Source organism: Chlamydotis macqueenii, chromosome 12 (genome assembly GCF_036417535.1).
Source record: "Chlamydotis macqueenii isolate bChlMac1 chromosome 12, bChlMac1.mat, whole genome shotgun sequence".
NCBI lineage: Eukaryota > Metazoa > Chordata > Aves > Otidiformes > Otididae > Chlamydotis > Chlamydotis macqueenii.
In genome coordinates this window covers 17563559-17585756 of record NC_141567.1, presented here as the reverse complement: position 1 = coordinate 17585756, position 22198 = coordinate 17563559, and the positions used below count along the sequence as shown (strand labels likewise).

Here is a 22198-nt window from a genome sequence, read left to right as displayed (position 1 = left end):
GAAAGTTTTTTTTTTCTCTAGATTCAGAACCCATCCTTAGAAGTCTATACTAATAAAATGAATTGTTTCTGCCTCACAGCACACTGAAGGCAGCATTTGAGAGGCTCAAGCAACGTAAGTATTTACATCTTCCTTTTTAACCTGGGCTAAGACAAGCACACAATGTGTTCATCCGCTCTGAGGTCCTTCTCCTCTTCCCCTCTCTATTTCCAACTTTTCTATCCCAGTCTGTAGCGTGGAGAGTGGAAAGAAAGGACACTCACTGGGAGTCCTCCAAGGCTGGGCACTCAGTCCACACTCTGGTGCCAAAGAAAATGGCTTGTTCCTCAAGTTAGTTTTATCTGGATCAAGTCAGAAAATATCAGCTCTGTTCCCTCTTCTGCAAACCACTGACATCAAAAGAGCACGCTTTGTAATGTGCCCAAGGCTGAACGAAAACCTTTCACATACAGAAAATGCAACACCATCATAGCCAACAGGACTGTACCTCGCTACTGGCACCTGCTGTTTAGATAAAAACATCCTTTTGAAAAGCAGCTGGTGAATTAAGGTATTTTTAGAGCCTGGGTGGGGAAGCTCAACATTTCTGGAAGATGTGGGGCTCCATTTCAGAGGGACCAAAGCTGGCAAAGGCAGAGAAGTTACCAGCCACTTCAAACAGCATCTGCCAGGTGCTCTGAAATTCCATCCAGCTTTGCTGAGCCTTGGAAATTCTCAGCTTGCAACCTTGTCTAATGACATTTGTGCAAGGCTGGATGCAACTGGCAAGCAGCTCTCAGGAGCAATGACAATCCAGCAGCGTAGTGGAGGGAAAGCCAACACAGGGAGTGATGATGAAGGTCAGACCTTCCCTTCTGCTGCACCACAACATCTGACCTCCAGCCCCAGATGGAGGGAGGTGGCTGGGTAAACGGGGCTATGAAGAAATGCAGCTGTCTCTGCACTTGCCAAGGCTGTTCTGAGTGGATGCTCTGGTTCTGCAGTGAGGAGTCTTGCCCAGGCATTTTGCAGGCACTGAGAGGACCTGCAATAAGCCTTACTCAGGTTCTGTGAACCCTCAGCAATGTCAGTGCATGCAGAAACACAGGGAGGCTTTTTTTAAGGCTGCCCTGTTCATGACAAATCGTTCAGCAGCCACATCCCAGAAAAATCTCCTGAAAACTGTGACTTCATATTTAAAGACCTTTCCACTGACTGTATATGAATTCTGATTTGCTTTAGAAATTGAAAGTGTTGGAAACTCCCATATCCAGCTGGCAGTAATGCTGAAGGATGAACTGAAAGGAATAGAGGAGTTCCGAGAAAGACAGAAGGAGCAAAGGAAAAAGGTGAGGAACTAGAGGACTGTTGAAACAGATGGGGTCAGTGGTCCATGCTGATGACCTGTCTCCAGCCATAGACTGTGAATACTGCAAAAACATGATAAAACATGCCCAGTGTGCCCTCTTCATGCCATACACTACACTGGGGAAGAAAATATCTTTCTGATCCCAGCTGGACATAAAGTGGTGTTCTGAACTCTGAAGACAGAGGCTTTAGTCACTTTTACTTTCTGCGGTGTAACTGCAGACACTATGATTATTCCTGTAAGAACTTAATCTTTCCTTTTCTCTTTTTTATACCCTTGCTAATTGGGTTTCTTTGATATGATCCTGCATGATCTCCAACATGCACTAAAATAAAGCGGCAACACAAACACTTAAAAACTTAAAAGCAAATGAACATCATGCTGAATGTAATACCAATATATGCTGAATTACAAATATGTGGCATCTAGTTGTTGTACAATAAAAATTTTAGTATATTGAAGGCCATTTCATCCCCTTATCAAGCTCTAAGTCCCTTGAAAAAGTCACTCTCAGTAGAGAAAAGAGTGGTCACTCTTACACCTTCTCTGGTTCCATGGGGTTGAAGACAAAGACAGGACAGTCACTTGACACTGAAAGCACGGATTGATGGAGGAGTCAAATAAAATATCCCTTTTTTTTCTAATTTTAAACAAATGAAAATGCATATGACTGGTATCCAGTGCCACAAAAATCTTGTGTCTACAACCCTGACACACAGGAACTTGTAATAGCAGACAACTCTGAATATGAGAGTGGGTAAAACCAGCACGCCTACTGAGATTTGAGGTCCACAGTGATCTCATGAAGCAAATAAAGCATATAAAGACAGAGAGCATGCACCAAGTTCATCAGCATTTGTATCCCTCCCTCCACTTTGCCACTAGGATTTGCAAAGAAAGCAGCTTTCTCTCCTGTTGAAAACAATAAACCTATAACTTGACTGGAAACAGTTAGAGGAGCTTGGAAAAAGGGGAAAACTGCTTTGGAGTCTTGGGCAAGATTTTTTTCTCTGTCCAGCACGCGGCTGTGAGGAAGTCAACATTAGACATGCTAGATGGTGTCAGCATTTTTGGCAGCTTCCCAAAATGCTGTGATTTGTGTTTCGTTGTAGCTGCTCTCAGGACTGTGCTGTTTAGCTCAGTGTGAAGCAAGCCTCTGGGTAGCCCTGGGGAGAGTTTTGCTTGAGCAGAATATAAAGATTAAAGGGCCAAAAGTCCCACTGAAGAAACCCATACCCTGCCAAGTAGGAGCATATCTCACTGTCACATAAGGCTGGGCATCCCACAACTAAAGCCATAAAAGAGAATTCAGCACTGTCCTTCCAATGCTGGCCAGATGATGATACGGAAATCAAATTGCACCAAGCACAAATTTGCTAGAAGCAACGGAATATAAATTACACAGGAATTGTTTGTGTTTAAAATGGACAACCACCCTTGCTCATGTGGGTGAGACAGTGGTTTGTTCTTCAAAGATGTGGGATCTCGAACCAGTGAAGTAACTGTTGGCAGAGCTGATGGGCATTGTGACTGGGTGTTACGCTATTTAATTTCCTTAAGAGAAAAAAAAAAAAAAGGTGGGAAGGAAGAAAATTAAGATCTACATCCTCTCTGCTATTAATGGAAACCACTGAAGCAGAATTATCGTGGATTATTTTTTTTTTACCTGGCACGTTGATACTCTCTGTATCACTTAGAAAACTGTCATTTTTAAAAGCAGAGTGAAGTAATTTTCCCCACAGGCACGTGGCTTATACAAAGGCCCTGGCCATGGCTTTCCTTATCCTGCCACTGAAAAGGGGAGGAAGTCATCCAGAGCAAGGAGTGCTTACTTCTGTGTGTTTCTTACAGTATGAGTCTGCAATGGAGCGCATGCAAAAGACCAAGCTGTCCCATTATAAGAAAACAATGGAGGTAAGCAAGGAGGTTCTGTGCAGGTTTCTTGAAGCAAACTGGCTCCAGTTTCAGACAGCGTGAAACCTGTGTCACACGTAACTACATTTAAAGAAAGGTCAGGAATATGATTGTGCAAGAGTGTGCGTGAGAGAGCAAGGATGTGATTCCCGATACAAGGAGGAAGCTAATCCCTCCTGCCACACCCACTGAAGAGTTTCCAAAACAAATACTCAGAAAGTTAATGTGGAATTAACACTGCCCCAGGTCAAGCAGGATTTCATTGTTTCTAGGGAAGGATACTTACAGGAGCAAATGTAATTTTCCAGTCTGTATAAATACAGTTTTTAAAACGGTGAGGGAATCTTATAAACAGGAGGAAACCTCTCCAATTGGAAAGCTTGCACGTACAGGTTTTGGTTTCCAAGGGGCAATTGCCTTTAAAGCAAAGTAATTGCAGACCCATCAGTGCTACAGCTGGGACTGTACTAGAAATTGTTATTTAAACATGGTTGTTCTAAGTGAATCTTTTGGTGCAAATAAGGATTTCTTTTGCTTCTGAGGACTGTACCAAGACTGTTAACTATGGGGTGCTGCCTCTGTCTGACAGCTTAGAACAATGGGCAAGGCAACACACTGGCTTCAGCTACTTGATGCTCCACGTCCCACTGTGGAAATGGCAGCCCATCCCCACTGGCACCCTGGAATGTGGGCTTCTGATCTGGTCTCCACACTGTAGCTCAGACAGACGGCTGACGCACCAATGGTGCTAGCACTGCCTGTGTCTTTGTGACCACTTCTGCAGGGAGCTGGCTGAAATTGTGTCAAGGAAACAATGTCAGGACTGCAACAAAGGGACCCAATTTATGCTGCCAGCCCCTACCGTAATTTTTCAGTTCTATTTTTCTATCTATCTCCTTAAGGTGTCGTTGGGAATTTTTCCTGTTGCCCAAACCTGGGCGCTGATTTGCTCCCCCAGACTGCAAAACAGAAAATGCCTAGAACGTCAAGCTGGAGACAATGCAGCCTCATTCTCTAACCCAACCCTGACATTTCATTTCATTTCATTTCAATACAGTCAAAGAAGACGTACGAACAGAAGTGCAAGGAGGCAGATGAGGCCAAGCAGTCCTTTGAACGGACAAGCGCTTCAGGCAACCAAAAGCTAACAGAAAAGGTACCTTAGCTGACAGCACTTTTCAGAGAGAAAACTGTGGGGTTTTTTCCTTTTCAAGGTACAAAAGAATACAATTGAACAACCCATTCTGTGGGATGCAAGGGGCTGCTTTCCCTTCCAATTAACCCCTTAGAATCAAAATGGAAACAAAGCACCTTCCCAAGGAGGCCTTCCTTGACAGACTCCTTTGGTAACCCTGATCTTCTGCAATAGGCCAAGGGTTTTTTAAAAGGCTGGGAAGGGACTAAGTTATCTAACTAATTTATGCCAATCAATGACCTAATTGCTCTGTGAATCCTGAAGAGAAACTGAATGAGAGTTTTCTCTGAAATTATTCATAAAAAAAGAAACAAGTCAGAAGTATGTCATTGCCTTTTGGTCACTTACATTTAGTGGGCATAGTATCTTACATTAAATGCATATTTTTCCTCAACATTTTTCTCTTTATAGTTATTTTAATTTCAACTAAATTTACAAATTCAAAAATAAATCATTGGAAATTAAGGCACTGCAGTCCTTCATTGCATCGTCTTGATACTTGTAGCTGACAATTCACTAACTTTTAATGGGAACATTTTACAGCGGAACAGATGGAGAAAACAAAATAAATGAACTCCCTTTGGCTCGATAAAAATCGGTGCAATGTAAGCAAAAAGGATCAAAAATAATCGGGGGGGGGGGGTAGAGACTAAAAACAGCATCAGAACTTTACATTTGATTTCCAGCATTGGCTAATCTTTGAGGAACAAAACCCACCAGTTTAGCTGTAAAGAGGGGATGAAATCCTGGCCCTACTGAAATTACGCCAGAACACTTAGCAACTTCAATGGCATCGAAATCTGACCCAGCTCCTGCCATGCAGGAGGATCCCAGGGTGCTTCATTGCCATGACTTCCACACGCATGCCAGTGTATTTGAAATGCACAGAGGCACCTCACAGAAAACATATCAGCTGCTTAATTCTGTGTGGCACCCGCAAACAGTTTGGGCCAGGAAGCAAATAAGAATGAAGCTTATGTTCCCAGCTTACTACGCATTTTCCAACCAGCTGTGATGAGGAATACGGTCATAAGAACCCCTACCTGAGCCTTGTCTTGAAGGGCAGAATGGAAGAATGCGTTACACCGATGTCTAGAGCTATGCATTAATGTACTGTCATAACCATCTGTGCAGGAAGACCTGGGAGTACAGAGCTGTCAATCATGGCTGTATTTTCATTTGTTAAAAGCTGCAGGTTTTTTAAAAAGAAAAGTTCTACTCAGAGTGAATTTTGCTTTTAGGCTTCTGAGTTGTTATGGGAAATAATCTGTCATTTGCAAAATATTCCAAAGGCTGTGTTCTTTTCATCTGTATATTACATGAGGAGCTTGGAAGATTAAGAATTTTAACTGTAATTTATTTCTGCTTATAAATATCTATTAGAAAAGCACATCAAACACTTGAGAAAAAAAAAACAAAACAAACAACTCAGCCAGCAGACACAAGCTTCAGGCTGGATCACGCTAGCACTGAGCCCCTGTGGTAGGGATGTCTGAATGGAAAGATGTAAATTGGCAGATTTCCCTTGAAGTCTGTGGATCTATGGCTTCATCTGTGAAATTCTGGTCCCTTCTTCTCCATGGCACGCATTCAACAGAACTGTGCATAAAGGTAGGACAGCCAAAAAGTGTTTGCAAGTTTGAGTCTTTCCTCTAGAAGGAGAACAGGAGCAGGCAGCAAAAAAAAACTGGGGCAGAAGCAAAAAATATGGTCAGAAATTAATTTGGGGTGTTTCTTTTCCTGTTTCAGAGCCAGAACAAAGCCAAGCAATGCAGAGACGCAGCAAATGAAGCAGGTGATGCTCTATTTGCAACTGAACTAAGATTTTTTTCTCAGCAAAGATCTAACAGCACACTGATTTTGATAGAGAACCATCCACATCGCCCAGGCTGGCTCTGTTCAAAGTCAGGTTTCCCAAAGTCACCTACCAGAGATTAATGAAGAAACTTCTAAAGAATGACAACCTGATAAGTTATCTACATTCACTTTCTTTTGTGGAAATGCAAGTCTCCTGCTTTCACTAAAGAATTTATAGATTTCCTTTAGGGACTTCACCCACAAAAGGAAAGGTTTACCTGAAGCAAGTTTGAAAGGACAAAAGAATGACAAATTGTCCCCAGCCAGCCCAAACCAGATACACAGTCCCCAGGTTCCCTGGGCTACATGAGCATGGTAGCGTTCTCCAGCCAGAAACGCAGTACATGTCCAGAAGGACAGGCCAGAAGACATCTGAGCCAGTGCGTGAGTTCAGACTTGTCCTTCACTGCTCATGTAAAAGTTTACACTAAATCGTATGGCTTACCTGGGGTCAGCACGGAAAGAGCCTAAGGATGCCCAGTGCCCAAGCACAGTTCAGGCTTTTAATCTCTGATTTGCATTATCCCCACTGTAAAGGTTGTAGATGATCTGCAAACCATGCAGAAAGAATCCTTACTCTAGTATAAAATTGCAAAGAATAGAAACAAATATCTTTGGGGCCCACTATTTTCAAGCTCACACATTCTTGTGATACTCAAGCAAACCACAGGCCTAAAGTGGAAGCACCACAGCAAAGTCCTAACAGGAGGAAAAAGAGGACTGTATAGTTTTTTTCCTAACCGTTGGGCTTCTATTATGTGTGTCTGTGTTTACAGAGAACGTGTACAAACAGAACATTGAGCAGCTGGATAAGGTCAGGATCGAGTGGGAACAGGAACATATCAAAACCTGCGAGGTAAACATTGACTTTTGCAGCGATATATTTGTGTGCTCTTTATTTTATCCTACTTGCAGATACCAGTCTAAGACCTGACGTATCATCCCAAGGGTTTTGCCGTTTGCTTTACGTGGAGCCTCAGTAGATGTCTGCAAAAATACTACAAAAACTAGAGTAGATTTAGATATAGCTGCTAGCTGTCTCACTTGCTTACACTCTCCTTGCTTGTTCATCATATGTGTGTAAATACAAAGGAGGGGAATAAGCGCACGGGTGTGAGAAGTGGAGCAATATATGAACTGGTACAATCTATTTGCAAGCATTTCCTGCCAGTTTTCACCCACAACTTAACATAAGAATATACTAGCCCTAGGACTGATCTTCCATCACAGTCAACATACCATTTTTTCTCAACTGCTTTGTGACAAAATGTAACTTCAGTAGAAAATGAACAGAAATGTAGACATGAAAATTCATTTCTAGTTTAAAAAATGAATTTCAAAATTGAAACAAGATGAATTCAATTAATCCATTAAAGATGAACACACAAATGATTCCCTTTAGATTATATTTTGCAGGAGGCTTCCAGAATGGCTTCTTATTCTAATGCAGGAGAGGTTTCTGTGGTTTGGATTTTTTTTAAATCTCACAAGTTCAATGGAGATTAAAAATAAAATTTTCTTGCTAAGCTAAAAAAGTATGTACCATAGCATTCTGACAGCAAAGATAGCCAGGCCACTCAGAATCTTTATTTTGCATAGCGCTTTATATTCACTTGCAGGAATATTTGCAGGTAATCTTTCAGTTGAAAGGTGGTGGTGGGAAAGTCTCTATTTCCATTGGAGATTTGCACTTGGCTAGTAAGTTTTGTACAATTTACAGGAACTGGTTGACATCCAAATCAGCCACACATTTGATCATATTAATCCTTCAAATACATTTGCCCATCTGCTAAAGTATGATTCTGCTGTGTTTACTTGTTGCAGGCTTTATTGCCACATAAAATAAAATGCCAGGAGCTTAACTTTCCAGTTCTCTGCTTCCTCTTAAGTATTCCCTACCTGGGAGGACTGGGAAGTCCTATCGCTGGCACAATAGACTTTCCATAGAAATTGTGCCAAGCCTTAATTTTCCCTAGATGCACATTTCCCCCCTTCTTAAAAAGCCAACAAACAAGCGAAGCATTCCACTACCTGAACGACTTCATTTCTCCCACATGGCTCAATTCTGAATAGCCCACAGAGCTTGTGGCCTGCCTACTGCTTTATTCAACCAACCATTCATAAAGGAAGGGCATCTTTAACACCTTCTCTTAAAAGTGCTCGTAGACAGAAGAACTGATAGCTTTTTTTGAGGCATTTAAAACTAGTACAAAAGTAGCTTAAGATCCCAAACTTCTGGCTGCATAGCGGGGACTCTGGAAGTGCTGAGGTCGCTTAGGTCTCTAGCTGAGCGCTGGAGATTCACAGCCCAAAAATCTTGGCTAGCAAGTGGCAGCACTGGGAAGATCTTTGTCGCGGGGGCTGTGCCATATTCCTTGGCATGAGATGCCCAGGCTCACCAGCAGTCTGTCGCACAAGCTGACGGGGCACAAGGGATAAATCTAACACAACGCCCAGCTGTACTTTGCACTTCCCTCTTTGATGAGCTGCCTTTCCTGACAGGACATCATTTACCTGGAAAATTCCCAGTCAGCTCTTGCACTATTTTAGCAGCCCCTGAGCGGCGAGGCTGCAGCCATAGGCTTTATGTTCAGAATGGATATTGAAATAAGCATTCTCCACCTTTCAGGTTCTTTTTAAAAGCTTTTTCTCTCAGAAAGCGGTCCCAAGGCCAGCTGACTCCCTTGACAAACTCTTCTGGTTTGTTTTTTGTTTTTTTTTTTTTTTTTAAGATGGTAAGATATTAGATGGCAGGCAGTGTACCCAACTGAATGTTCTGCTGAATATTGTATACATTTGTGGTGTTCTGGACATAATTACTAGCAAATGGAGATGGAAACAGATGGCTGGAAGCATCTGAGCTTTTCACACCTCATAGAAAAACAAAAATTGATGTTCTACTTATAACAGTACAACTTAGAGATCAGGGTGGTTTTTATTTTTTAAAAAGTTTTAAAGAAAGAGTTTATCTGTCTCTTCCCTCAACTCAGTTCACACTTCTCTCTTTTCCCCCTTCAATTCTTCCCAAGCTGTGCAACAACACGAGAAAATCAGACAGATGAAGGAAGGGAGTAAACTCTGAAGAAAGAAAAATGCCTTCTCTTTATCATGAAAATAACCTTAGAAATGAACAGAGGCAACTCCAGAAAGCCTCAAATAGTTTCAGAAGAGAAAAATTTAGAAAGAGATTTTAGAAGGCAGAGATGGATATTTTTGGCTCTAACATAAACAGAACTCTAACTGATCTGTTAAACATCACGATTTCAGTGTAGTGGGCAGACAGGACCCTGACTCTGAAATCCTTGGCAGTAGAGGTAGCAGTTAAATCCAGATACTGATTCCTCTCCCCTGCTTTCTTTTTGTCCATAAAACATAACTTCAACTTGGTGAAATCAATTAAAACAAATTCTTGAGCACAAACAAGTAGATATAGTTTCTCCAGTAGCTGAAAAGAAAACCTTTACAAAGGATCCTTCAGAACGGCTTGCAGACTTACAAACTTGGCCGAGAGGATCTCCAGCCCTGTTGCTGCCTGCAATGCAAATAAATAACTACTGTGAGGCTGCACCACATCTTCTCTTTGGTTTTAGGTCTTCCAGCTCCAGGAGTGCGACCGCATCACCATCCTCCGCAACTCGCTGTGGGTTCACTGCAACCAGCTCTCCATGCAGTGTGTGAAGGATGACGAGGTAGGGACACCTGCCAAGTAGCTTCACACGCAGAGGAGGATGAGGAGGAGCAAGAGTGCTCTAACACCAGAGCACTAGCTTGCCCTTCTGCGCACATCCTGTCTCCAGCAAACTGGCTGTTGTTCATGTTCTGTGAGGGGGGAGTATTCTCAATCTAGCTTGTTCTGACTAGAGGTACAACAGATATATGCCTGGATGTAGATGGTCTGTGTCACACTTGGTGACTCCTACATGTCTCATCCTGTCAGTTTGCTGGGGAATGCCTCCAACTGCCAGATTGCTTGATTTGGGCTCAGGCACAACTTTCAGAAAGGAATCCAGTCATAGTCTCAAAATGGGAAGACATAAAGAATACACTAGTTTTGACTTTGAATGGCTATTTTCCTGCTATTCATTTATTTGTTGCGTTGAAAAGCCCTGGACTGCCTTTGTACTTCTCTCTTAAAAGGCTATCCAGAGCACAAATAAACAATTGTGTTTACAAGAATGTTTGTACGGGGAACAGGCCAAAGACCCATCTGGGTCAGACATATACCAAGTATAAAGTGTTTCTTAAGAGGAAAAGTATTAGAAGAGTATTAATTGTTAATTCAACATTAAATGTTAAAAATTAAATTCTTGGAATCTTTTTTTGTAGCTGTATGAAGAGGTTCGGGCAAGCTTGGAGAACTGTGTTGTAGAGTCAGACATAGACTACTTCATTAAGACTAAAATGACAGGAACACAACCTCCAGGTAATTATTCCTATTGGTCTCATCAGATGAGTCACTCATTAGGCTGAGGCTGCAGTTGTGCAGTACACATCCTTTGGAGGTGAAGCCAGCTGGAGAAGGCTCACTGTCCCCTCACTGTGCTGCCATGGCTCTGTGTGGGGCACTGCAAGTGGGATAGCTGAACGATGCAGGTTAAAAATAACCCTCCAAAAATGAAAAAAAAAAAAAAAAAGTTGTTTTGGCTTTTCAGCCAGGCTTATTTCATGGTACATCTGAACTGACATCACTAAGGAGGTGGCAAACTGCCTTGCAGAGATGGCAACCTCAGTTTCCTGTAGTGGTGACAAGTCAGAGCCAATTTATCATGTAACTGCACCCTGGTGTCCCTCGGATAGAGATGCTGCCTCTTTCAGCTGTGGCATAGAGAAGACCAGACTTTGTAGTCTGTTTTGTTCCATGTGCTCAATGGAGAATAACATATTTTTTCCTCTCAGGAAGTTATTTATGTATGGGCAAGACCCTAGTTTGGGGAAATTCTGAATGAAATTGGCTTTGCTCCAGCATGCAGAAGCGATCTAAGGTTCACAGACTTTGTCCATTCAAGCTTTTTCATTGACTTCAGTGATCAAAACCTCTGGGCTGAAACAGAGACTGGGACAGCAAGAGCTAAGAACAGTTGCAAAATGAAAACTTGCTGCTCCAGGGCAGGAGTTCTCCAAACACATCACCAGAAAGGAAGCAATCTAATGTTGCACATGGCCAAATACAAACCACACCCTCCTATGTCAACAAACAAAACAAGATACTTGTAGACTGAGTGAATGCTTGCACTTAGCATAGAATGGTTTGGGTTGGAAGGGACCTTTAAAGGTCACCTAGTCCAACTCCCTGCAGCGAGCAGGGACACCTTCAACTTCTGTGCAGCTGATGCAGTAAGCAAACATTCACAGCCTTTGTAAAAGGAGAGAAAAATCCCTATTTAATCTCTTCATTAGCCGATGATGCATATTTATGCTGAAAAGATCTCTTCCTCCATTTTTTTTAAATCTAGGCACAGATCTGCTTCACTTCTACGATCTACTCTAGCACCATACTGCTGTGTTAAAGAGAAAATCCCTTAGCAGGGAATAAGCCACACTAGCATCAGAAAATTTTATACTGACTAAAACCTTCCATGCTAGGAGTTGTATAGGTACAAACATCAGCAGTATGAACGCCCTGTCCATGAGATAATTATCTCATGCAGGAACAGCTTACACCCCTTTGACTTCATTGCAGAGCTCAGAGCTGGTAGCAATTACACTCTAGAAACTTCTTCAGTAGCGCTGGGTGCTGCAGTAACCCAGCACTGAGCTATCTTGGGGCCCATTTTTCACTCAGCCTTTCTGTCATTACACCTATGATGATAAAGAATTGGGATTTGGGGGATTTTTTTTTTTAAACAAATATATTGATATTGGGGCACTGGCTGCCATTTTGCTGCTATAGTTTATTCTTCTTCACATAGGGGATTTAAATTCACTGATATAGGAACATTTAACAAGGAAAAATCTACATTTTCAATGGCAGAAGGGAAAACTGTGCCTCGTAACAGTGTGAAACAACTTCTGTATACTAATAAATTTGTAATTCTCAGCTAGGATTTTTTTTTTCTATGTGAGACTTCTCATTCTCCAGTCACCTAGGCAATTTTCTGCAAACAGCTCTTGGCTACGTCAGGACTTGTTTCTAATAAGAAATAGGTGGGAAAAACCCTTGAGAGCTTTATGAAAGGCAAAGAAATAACTGACTTGCTTTTTTGTTGGATTTTTTTTGCCACCTTCGAGAAGGTGACATGTTCTGGAAGTAACATCCTAGTATCTCCACAGCTCTGGCTAATGAGTTTGCACAGTAGCACATGGTGAGCTGCTGATCTTTTTTATTATTTGCAAAATGCAGGAGGAAACCCACATGTGGTTTTGCATTGTGTAGCAGGAGACCATCCTGACCAAAGCTTTTGGTTTCTTGATGCTATTGCTCACTCCCCTCTTCCACCTACTCTTACAATGCATTATAGATTACAAACTATACCAAGGTGACAGCCTAGGAAGGTAATAGGAGACCCTTAAATTGGTCAGAAAAGTCTCTAATTACTGAAAATCTTATTTGTAAGGATTCTTTACACTCACTACTTGTACATGCCTGCTCTGTTTATGATCCTGGCTGACCCAATGTGGCTCAACACAACCTTTAGCCTAAGTCCAATTTGCTTGTATCAGAACTGCGATAATACGGTATCACAGACTTCACTTGTCTTTGTTTGGCTTTAACATAGAGAAGGCAGAAAGGGTGTGTGGCCACCAGCTCTAAGCAACTACACTGGGAGCTGAGATAAAAAAAAAAAAAAAATCCATCTGTAACTATTTAATCTGTAAAGTTAAGACTTGGAAATGGTCTCAATTCCACCCTTAATGACACCATAGGGGAGAGTGAAAGAACTGTAACATAACTGTTTGAGAGAACAAAAACCCAATATCTCTGGGTAAACAACAAATCAGCTCTCAGGAGGCGGACGGGGAGATATGAAAGGTAGGGAAACACTCAAGCACAAGCACAAACCAGGAACTTGCTCATTACTGCTGCTGGCAGTAATGTTCAGAAATCTCCCCAGCTCTAACAAATATTCCTGACTCAATACATTAAGAAAAAAAAGAAGCAAAACACACTGCAGCCAACTGTATCAAGAACATGGTCCCAGACTCAAAATGACCATGCTCTGCTCCCCTAAATCCTGACCGTTAAGGCAACAGAGGAAACAGCCATGGAGGAAACTGCCTTCTCAGTTAGGTTAGCCACAGCTATTAAAATTGTACTTCAGGACCTTGACTGTGTTTGTCTCAGGTCCAGCATGCCCTTCTACCAAGGACATACCTTCCTACAGTCACTTGAATGGCTTTTGTCAAGTCCCCACGTCCCCCTGAGCTGCTCCAGCCACATTATGGGCGAGCGCAGATAGGTGCTGTGTCGCAGTTTGCTCCTGATGGTTGCAGCTGTTCGTTGCATTCTGGCGGGGAGAAAACAGTTTTGTCTGTTGGAACATCTCACTTTTATTGCCCTGTTGCAGATGCAATAGGATACGAGAACTACTACAGCAGAGAACCAAACCGAAGCAACAGCAGCCCAATCCAGTCTTGTGGGATGATGAAGAAGTGAGTGGCAAACTTTGGTTCCCAGAATAGGTATTCCTCCGTATGAACAGCAATGTGTGATGACAAGAAACAGGAGCTGGGAAGTTACCACTTCTTTCATTGTAGCAAGAGGCAGTATCAATAAATACAACTTGACAGAAGTAGTAAACCTATTAAAATCAGAGTCAGAGTAATTTTGCCATGGCCCAGTGGGAAGAGAGACAGGGGATGAGTTCATAAAACAATTAGTTGGCCAGCAATGGATAGCATTCACTTACTTCCTCTTTCCCAGTGAGTCATGGCACATAGCTACAAAACCACTTTGTTCAAGGGAGGGCAAAGGTGAATCTTGCTGGGAGCAAAGGCTGGGGAGAGCTGTCTTTTTCGGCAGTACCTCCTGGCTTACCACACCGCCCAGCTGAGCAGAACCAAGAGCTGCTCTCTGCATCTAGACCAAAGGAAAAAACACTTAGTGGAATAACACTGATGATTAGGGAGGCGATTTTTCTTTTTCTGATCCATTTATGCTAGTAAATTCTGTAACATGGATGCAGTTATATCAGCAGAGGAGCATAGTAGATCTATTGCTTTAAATATTTTATACTAAAATGGTTAATTCACGGTGGGAATGGCATCATATTTAAAGCAGAAGAGCTTTACATTTTGACAAGCTTTATTATATAGCAAAGACAAGGAACGGGCTGTGATCTCTCATTTAAAATGTGGTCCAGGCTTGTTAGCGAGCTGATAAGGTTTATACACAATACTTTGTTTTTCACTTAGAAACCGGATCTTCTGTAATAATGAATTCTAATGCTGCATCCCATACAGTTACAGAAGACAACTGTACTGCCATTTAGAATGCAACCGCGCTCTGAAGGGGCAAGCAGCCTAGAGAAACTCCGAGTTTTTCAGAAACCGTTGAGTTTGGCTGTCCATTTTCCAGAAACACTGAGCATTCCCCAGCTGAAAAATTAGACCCTTTAAATATGGCTTAACCATAATCTATGCTTGAGAATCCTAAGCTGTATTCTCACTTCACTCAGTCTCCAGTACCCAGCTGTGATGTAGAAAATAACTAGGGATCGATTAAAAAAAAATTTTTTTTTCACTTAAACTCACAGTTTTCAGAAAGGCTCATTCTACAAGCTTTGTATTTTAAAATGTATCAGAGGTTTCCTTAAAGACAAAGAGGTGGTAATCTCTTATAAACAACTGATAAATCTCATCATATTAATATTGTGAAATAAGTGGAGTTTTGTGACATAAGCCTTTGGATCAACCACAAAATACTCTCTAATGCATTTTATGCACAATTTAATGATGGCTGATGGTTCAGTATTCCGCTGCGGTTTTTAAAATATATTTTTAGCTGAAAATAAATGTATCTACAGCATAAACAAAACGAGACAGCCACAGGAAGAGGTGACATCTACCCAGTGCTGCAGCAGATGGAGGGAAGGTTGAGTCAGACAGCCGAGATGAAGGAATGCTCGTACCCAGTCCAGTCCACTCACTTTGTCATTGGCTTCTCTTGCTTCTGCAGATTCTCCGGACTACTGCATGGAAGCAGCAAAAACAACCTGGAAAGTACCATTCCTTCAGCCCCTCCTCTTGGTATGGCTCTTCAGGAAATAATTTTAACAGATGTGTTTGTTTCAGATCACATTGCTAAATCAAGGTTTCCCATGGAGCAGAAATGGTACAGCAGATATTCACATGTTGGCAGTCAAGAGTAAGAATAGTCTGGAAACAAATTTAGCTTGGAGGTGTATTAAATTTCCCAGTTTAGAGTGCCAGATAATCAATATAGTGTTCAAAACCTCTGTCTAGGCAAGGGGGAACTGTACACTCAGAACAACACAGTCTAACTTAGATAATAGTTTTCTCCAAAGGAGAAACTACCTCTACACTACCTCTACAAAGCCCAAGAGAATACCTTAAGTTTTTAACAGGCCAGGTTCATGCGTTATTAATGCAAATATCCATCTTGTTCCACAGTTACACTGTCCTATTGCAGTCCTTGCAACTAGGTGTTTATCAGATGAGATTTAAAACAAGTATTTTGACTATGCAGGAAATAACAGCTTAATACACTTTTATTGGTTTGATTTAAAACAAAAACACTTCAACTGTGATTCTTGCCTAAAGAAAATAAAAAGCTGTTTTAGAACAGCTTTAAAATGTACCCAAAGTAATTTCCTTTCTGAGGCCTGCTAGCTTGGACATCCAGAAACAAAGCCCAGACCATCTTACTCCTTGCATTGGGTGCTCAGTCAGGGGAGACTCTCCAGTGCTATCAAACACCAGCTGGACCTGCCAGGCACCAGCTCGAGCACGTGTACAGCAAAGCAGCATTGAGCAGTCACTCCTTCTGACTTTCCTTAGGCTCGAGACAGGAGGGGAGAGCATTCCCCAGACAAGACCCTCAGGAATGGCAAACACTCTCTGCATTCAACTTTTTCAACTGCTCCCATGCTTATCTTTCAAAATCTGAAAAGTCAAGGAGCCGACAGTACTTTTTAGAGCAGGACACCTAAACCAAGGGTTGACTGTGGGAAGGTACAGGCGGCCTGGCCCCTCTGTGCTCCGTCAGAGTGCCATCATCCCACCCAGGAGACGTATGTGGGAAACTTCTGCTCGCCTCAACGGCGGGGGAAGCTCCCAGGCAGATGCTGGGAAGGAATAAGAGATCGCCCTTATCATGACAAGCTGGATTAAAACAACATCTTCCAAAAAAGTTATGTCAGTGACAAATAGCTATCTGGGAACTATGGAAACTACTGGAAAATGTCTGATGACCCATCAGCACACTATTTTCCATTTTTCTCAAGAGACAAAGAAAAGGCCTATGTGAGTCACTGAACTGCTAGAATTTTACACCACCAGTAGCAACCATTTTAAACCACTTTAATCACAGCATTTCCCTCTTTTAACCATTTGCATTGTGCTTTAGCAAGGTAAACATTTCCCAGTCTGGATGAGGCTAAAGTGAGTTTCTGACCTCCCACAAAGTTCTATGGGTGTATTGTCATATCGTCAGTGGGACACGGTTTTTGTGCAAGATTTTACCTACAGTTCACAGCAGCTTTTCTATACATGTACATCTCCAGACAGAGACAGAACAGAAACCCTTGTATTTGTTAACTCTTGCATATGATCCCATGCATTTATAAGCAACTGAACTCTTTGTTTCTGTGTGTGGTGGGTATTTTTTTTTTTTTTTCTTCCTAGCAGAGAAAACAGACGGAGTCTATGCATCTGTTTTTGTAAATGAACAAGCTGGAATCACATCATCACAGGACTACAGAGTACTTTATGACTACACAGCCCAGGTAACGAAAGGCTTCCAAAGAACTATTTCATAGCGTCAGATTTAAAATAGATTATGTTGATGCAAACATTCTGAAAGTGTTAATTCTGTGAAGGAGGCATTATCTTCACTTTACAGCCAGGGACACTTAAAGAATTATTGGTCAAGGTCACATGCAGAAGCCAGGAATCCCAACTGCCAGTTCTTGGTGAACATCACTAGACCACGCTGCCTCAAGATGAAACAATAGCATTTTTTTGCAAATGATTACACATTAGCATGCTACACGCCTCCTAAATTAGTGCTGAACTGTTACAACCTACTTCTAGAGATACAGGAGACCATAAACACAAGGAAAACTTTATTTTTCAGGGGATGATGGCTAAGTATGCAGTATTGCACATTCTGAAGTTACGTCTCTTGTGAGATGTACTCCTAGGGAAAATTGCTACAGATTCCTTGTGTAAGAATATGTGACAGATGCTGATCTAGGAACTCCTCCAGTTGATCTCACTCACCACCTGGAGAGTCATGCTTCAGCTTAACACACTGGCTTCAACAGAGGGGCTCTCTATGCTGGAGAGGACTGAATCCCCACAAGTGACACTACTTCCCTGTACTTCCAAGTTGCAAGTTGCAGAATTACAGTGGACGTGGTCCATTTACCAAAAGATTGTTATGAAGAGCAACCGGCATCCTTAACTGGGCTATTGAACTTTCACTGGCTTCTGACCTATCTAGGCATAGTACCATTAGTAAAAGGTTATGAATGGACTGGTTATGAATATCTCCTTATTCCAATGGACTCCAGAACCTCTTGGACTCTTGCTAAACCATTAGCCTCCCCTAATGGGACTTTCACAATCTAATTACATGTCAGTTTAAAGGTTCCCTTTATTATCTTTAGATTAGCTGAAGGAGCAGCATCCAGGAGGTCTTATGTTACAGTGCAGAGAGACCCTCACACCAAGAGACCTGCCAACATTGAAGAAATGCTGGCATGTGACAAAATCAGATACATCCTCTTTTATTATTTGCCTGAAATTTCATCCAAACACAGCTGAAAGTACCTCATTGTTAATGGCAGTTCCCCTGAGGAGACTGCTGGATTCCTTTGTCAGATCCTTAGTCCAGGAGTTGCCTTAAAAATGACACACGTGGATTTTCCCTGCTGAGAAAACAGCCTGTTACTACTTTTAGTATATTGTATATAGGCCTCTCACTTTTCGAGTCCTTTCTTACCTACTCAGGTACATTAAATTTAGATTTAGCTGACACATCAAACATACCTGGAAGCCTCTCTTACCTTTTTTTTCCCCCTATTTTACTGCACTGCGGGTAGCAAAGTGGTTTCCTATGGAAAATAGGACAGCACCGCTGAATGGACTGATAGCTGCCCGAGAGCTCAGCGATAGCTTACTTGCAACTGCTTCATTTGTCTCAAAGTTACCCATCTCGGGAAGAGTCGCTCTGCTTCCACTGGTCACTGCTGTTCCGTATTAAAACAACTGAGAGATCTATTTAAGGCCTGGATTAGTAGAGATACTGTTTTTATCTCCCTTGGGAATTAAGCTGTGTGCTGTTTTATTTAGCAACACCTGCAAACTACGGAAGGGTCATGGTTAGCTTGTTTAGGACAGTCATATTTAATGCTTCCCAGCCTTCCCCAATGACACAACAGTCAAGTTGCTCAGGAGGAGACACCATGGAGACTGGGGAAATTTGCGGATCTTAAGGAAACAGCCAGCTCAGTAAGTGCTTATTGCCTCACTGTCTGGTATCTCAAGGCTCATTCCCAGCCTGGAGGACAATGGCAAACTGTTGATGAAAGGCAGGGTAAAAAGCCTCACTAGATACATGCTTGGGCTCTCCTGTGCTGCCAGGCTAATCACATTTCCTTTTGTTGTTTCCTTTCAGAACATGGATGAACTGGACATCCGTGAAGGAGACATCGTAGTTGTGATTGAAGAAAATCAGGATGGCTGGTGGACAGCAGAAAGGAACGGGCAGCGAGGCTTTGTGCCAGGATCTTATCTTGAAAAGCTTTGATGAAAAGAAGCCCCAGTCATCAGACTTTAAAAATATTCTATCACTGAAAACAAACAGCACACAAGGTCTCCTTCAGCTGACCAAACGCAACCTGTAATAGTGTCTTCTACAATTATCAGTCAGGAAGTAATCAACTGACCGGCTTTCCTCTTCCTTCCTCCCGCCCCATGCCAGCACCTCCTGGCCTACACTGCCTGATAAACCGTCTTCACCTCAGAGAGACTAGAACTTGCGTTTCTTACCACAGTTCTTCCTACTCTCAGCACACATCAGTGTTGCAAAACTTGGCAAATCTGGGACGAAAATCCTGCCCAGTACTTAACTGCACTAAAGGAAAAAGATCAAGGAAGCAAGTGCTGTTTCTCCAGGATGCAGGACTGCCTGTGAGCCACCCTCATGGTCACAGCAGCCATGTTCTCTGCCACGGATCCCCTCCTCTCACTGCACAGGCATTTTGGACAGTGGGGTGGAAAGCACACTCAGAAAGCAGATAGCTTTGATGCCACAGGGTCTTAGCTGTACAAAGCAAGGAAGAAGCTCTCTTAAGTTCCTTTTAACAGCCCTCTTTCAAGTTCCCCTTTCAGCACCTGGGTAACCAGGGAGAAAGGTGGGGAACCCTCCACTGTTTTTTATCAGAGTCACTGATAAAAATATGAAAAACAATGAATGCAGCTAGAGGGGAGCACCTGAAGGACCGAGACACATCAAGTAGTAAGAAAACATAAGGCACTCCCCATCACGGCCATCTCCTAGTACAGTGAAATCCATGCTACCCGCGGCTCTGCTTTGCACTGGATTCTGGGGTAGCAAAATAAGGACAGATGATGATTCTATGATGAGCCCAAGGCTTGTTTTTGTCTTGGTTGGATGGTTTCCCTGACACCTCCCTGAGATTTTTCAAGTTTAAAAAAACGACAACAATAAGAAATAAGCAAAGCCTCCAGCAGTGCTGCACTGCCCTGATTCCTCTCCTCTGAGCACCAGGGAGAAGTGTCAATTACCTCCTCACGCGATCTGCATACCCATGTCATCAGCACATTCTCAGCTCCTCTGTCCACCTGGCTGATCCTCTCCTCTTCTGCCCACAGGCTTTTCTGTCTCTAACAGCTCTCTACAGCCTCTGGACCTCTGGGGTTGCTGGCACAGACATGTCTTGGCTCCTTTCCAAGCACTTTTAACATGCTTTTCTTCAACAAATCCTCTTCACAGAAGTCACCCTGTGCACGCTCACTGTATTTCACAGATTTCAGCTCTATCAGTCTTTCTAGTTCAGTACTTAAGAACATTTCCAACTGCCACTGTACTTACCAAGGGATTGACAGATACTTTCTGCCACTCCTCCCTTTTCAGTATTTCAATATGGTTAAAAAAAAATAAAAAAATCAGTGATTTTAATCTGAAGCAGAGCGTGCTGTTTCTGGGGGCAGAATGACCTTGTTTGTCAAGGTTTCAAGTCTTAAAACTGAACCAAGTCAATTAAAATGAATCAAATTGCTACCGAAAAAGCATGGAGCAGGGAGGAACTGTTAGCTAAGACACAGCAGGAAAGTCAAAGAGAAATTGACAGAAGAAAAAGCCGTAACGGTCAACGCGATTATTCCTTAAATGAAACAGAACGAAGGTCAGAGACACTTGCAGTACCTCATTCCAATTTCTTGCCTCGAGAAGGGAAAAAAAGTTGCTGTTCCCTGCAGTCCTTTGCACAGGCACATTTGTCCTTCCTACACTTACCCAAGGTATTATGCAGCATCAGTACTGAAGGGCTCTTAGCACCTCGAATGAGCACAGGCCTACAGGAACGGCAGGAACTTGAATGGCATTTAAGACACTAGGCTGTATGAACAGTAGTGCTTGTTCAGGCTGAACCATGTCTGAATTGAACAGTGACAGAAGGATGGTCCACAATAGCCTTCAACTAGGCCACCGCACTGTAAATGGCGGCTGCCAGAGACAGCCACAACATCACTTGTTATGCACAGCACGAGAGGAAACCTACAGTATGATTTAATGTATTTGCTTCTTGAACACTTGGTCTTCTGCAAAGATAACTGTAATAAACCTACAAATACTTAAATAAACTTAGGTAGATATTTTGCAGATTGTCTTAATTAAAGAGAAAAAACCAAACCATTGAGATGCATCTCCTCTAATTATGTGTGACACACAGATTTTGCTAAGACTCCTTCTCTGGGGGCCCAGTCAGCCTCACACAAGACACCGCAGTACTCAGTCCTGGTTACCTTGCAATCCCATTACAGATCATCTCTGCTTACATGTACCACATGGCCTACATCACTGACAGCTGGTGGAATGGTGACTGCTTTTTCTACTCCACTAAAGCATTTCATATTTTTGCTGTTAAACTCAGGAAACTGGTTTCTTTTATACCTCTCTCTTCTTCTTTCAAATAAATATTATTTTAAGTGCAAGAGGCTATAGGTGTTTCGAAATCTACCCAGTGTAATAGCATTTGGGTCCCATATGTTAAGTCCAGACTGTTCAGGAAATGAAAAAGCAGCAGCAATGTTTTCTCAGGGTTCCTCAGCTTTACATTGAAGAATGTGGCTGATAAGTAGTTACCAAGCCATATCTAGGCAGTTTGCCCTACCAGTGTGGCAGCACTTGTCAGAAATAGAACAGCGATATCAAGAAATACCCACACCCACCACGTACACTCACATTTTAGGTGTCATCCACCTCCTGTCAATAGGAAAAGCAAGAAGGTCAAATGTAGGTTACTGCCTTTATAATACTGCCTTAATAACAATGTTTCCTCTCCAGTTTGGTAACACTCAGGCACAAAACTGATGCACTCAAGTAATCACTTAATTTTCGGGTAAGATGGGAAACTGAAATGGGCCCTTTCCAGTGGGAGGCATTCTTATCTTAAACTCCAACATTTTTGGTTGAAATTTTTTTTTTGGACAAACATTTCTGGTGAGCCTCTACTTTC

At 42.3% G+C, this 22198-nt stretch overlaps 1 protein-coding gene across 2 annotated transcripts in view; it reads left to right on the top strand.

Moving 5' to 3' along the window:
- PSTPIP1 (proline-serine-threonine phosphatase interacting protein 1) overlaps positions 1-21797 on the top strand; it is a 54996-nt gene extending 33199 nt beyond the window's left edge. Inside the window, exons 4-15 of one of the 2 annotated variants that reach the window (XM_010116241.2) lie at positions 80-114; positions 1222-1328; positions 3200-3262; positions 4320-4418; positions 6207-6252; positions 7091-7170; positions 9905-10003; positions 10641-10737; positions 13820-13904; positions 15430-15500; positions 17121-17218; positions 19114-21797. In XM_010116241.2, coding sequence (XP_010114543.2) covers positions 80-114; positions 1222-1328; positions 3200-3262; positions 4320-4418; positions 6207-6252; positions 7091-7170; positions 9905-10003; positions 10641-10737; positions 13820-13904; positions 15430-15500; positions 17121-17218; positions 19114-19245 — 1012 coding nt within the window. In that variant the 3' untranslated portion in view covers positions 19246-21797. Of the gene's footprint in view, positions 1-79; positions 115-1221; positions 1329-3199; positions 3263-4319; positions 4419-6206; positions 6253-7090; positions 7171-9904; positions 10004-10640; positions 10738-13819; positions 13905-15429; positions 15501-17117; positions 17219-19113 lie in introns of both variants that reach the window. The other variant, XM_086757615.1, reaches the window with a different exon arrangement.
- The last annotated feature ends 401 nt before the right edge of the window (positions 21798-22198 follow it).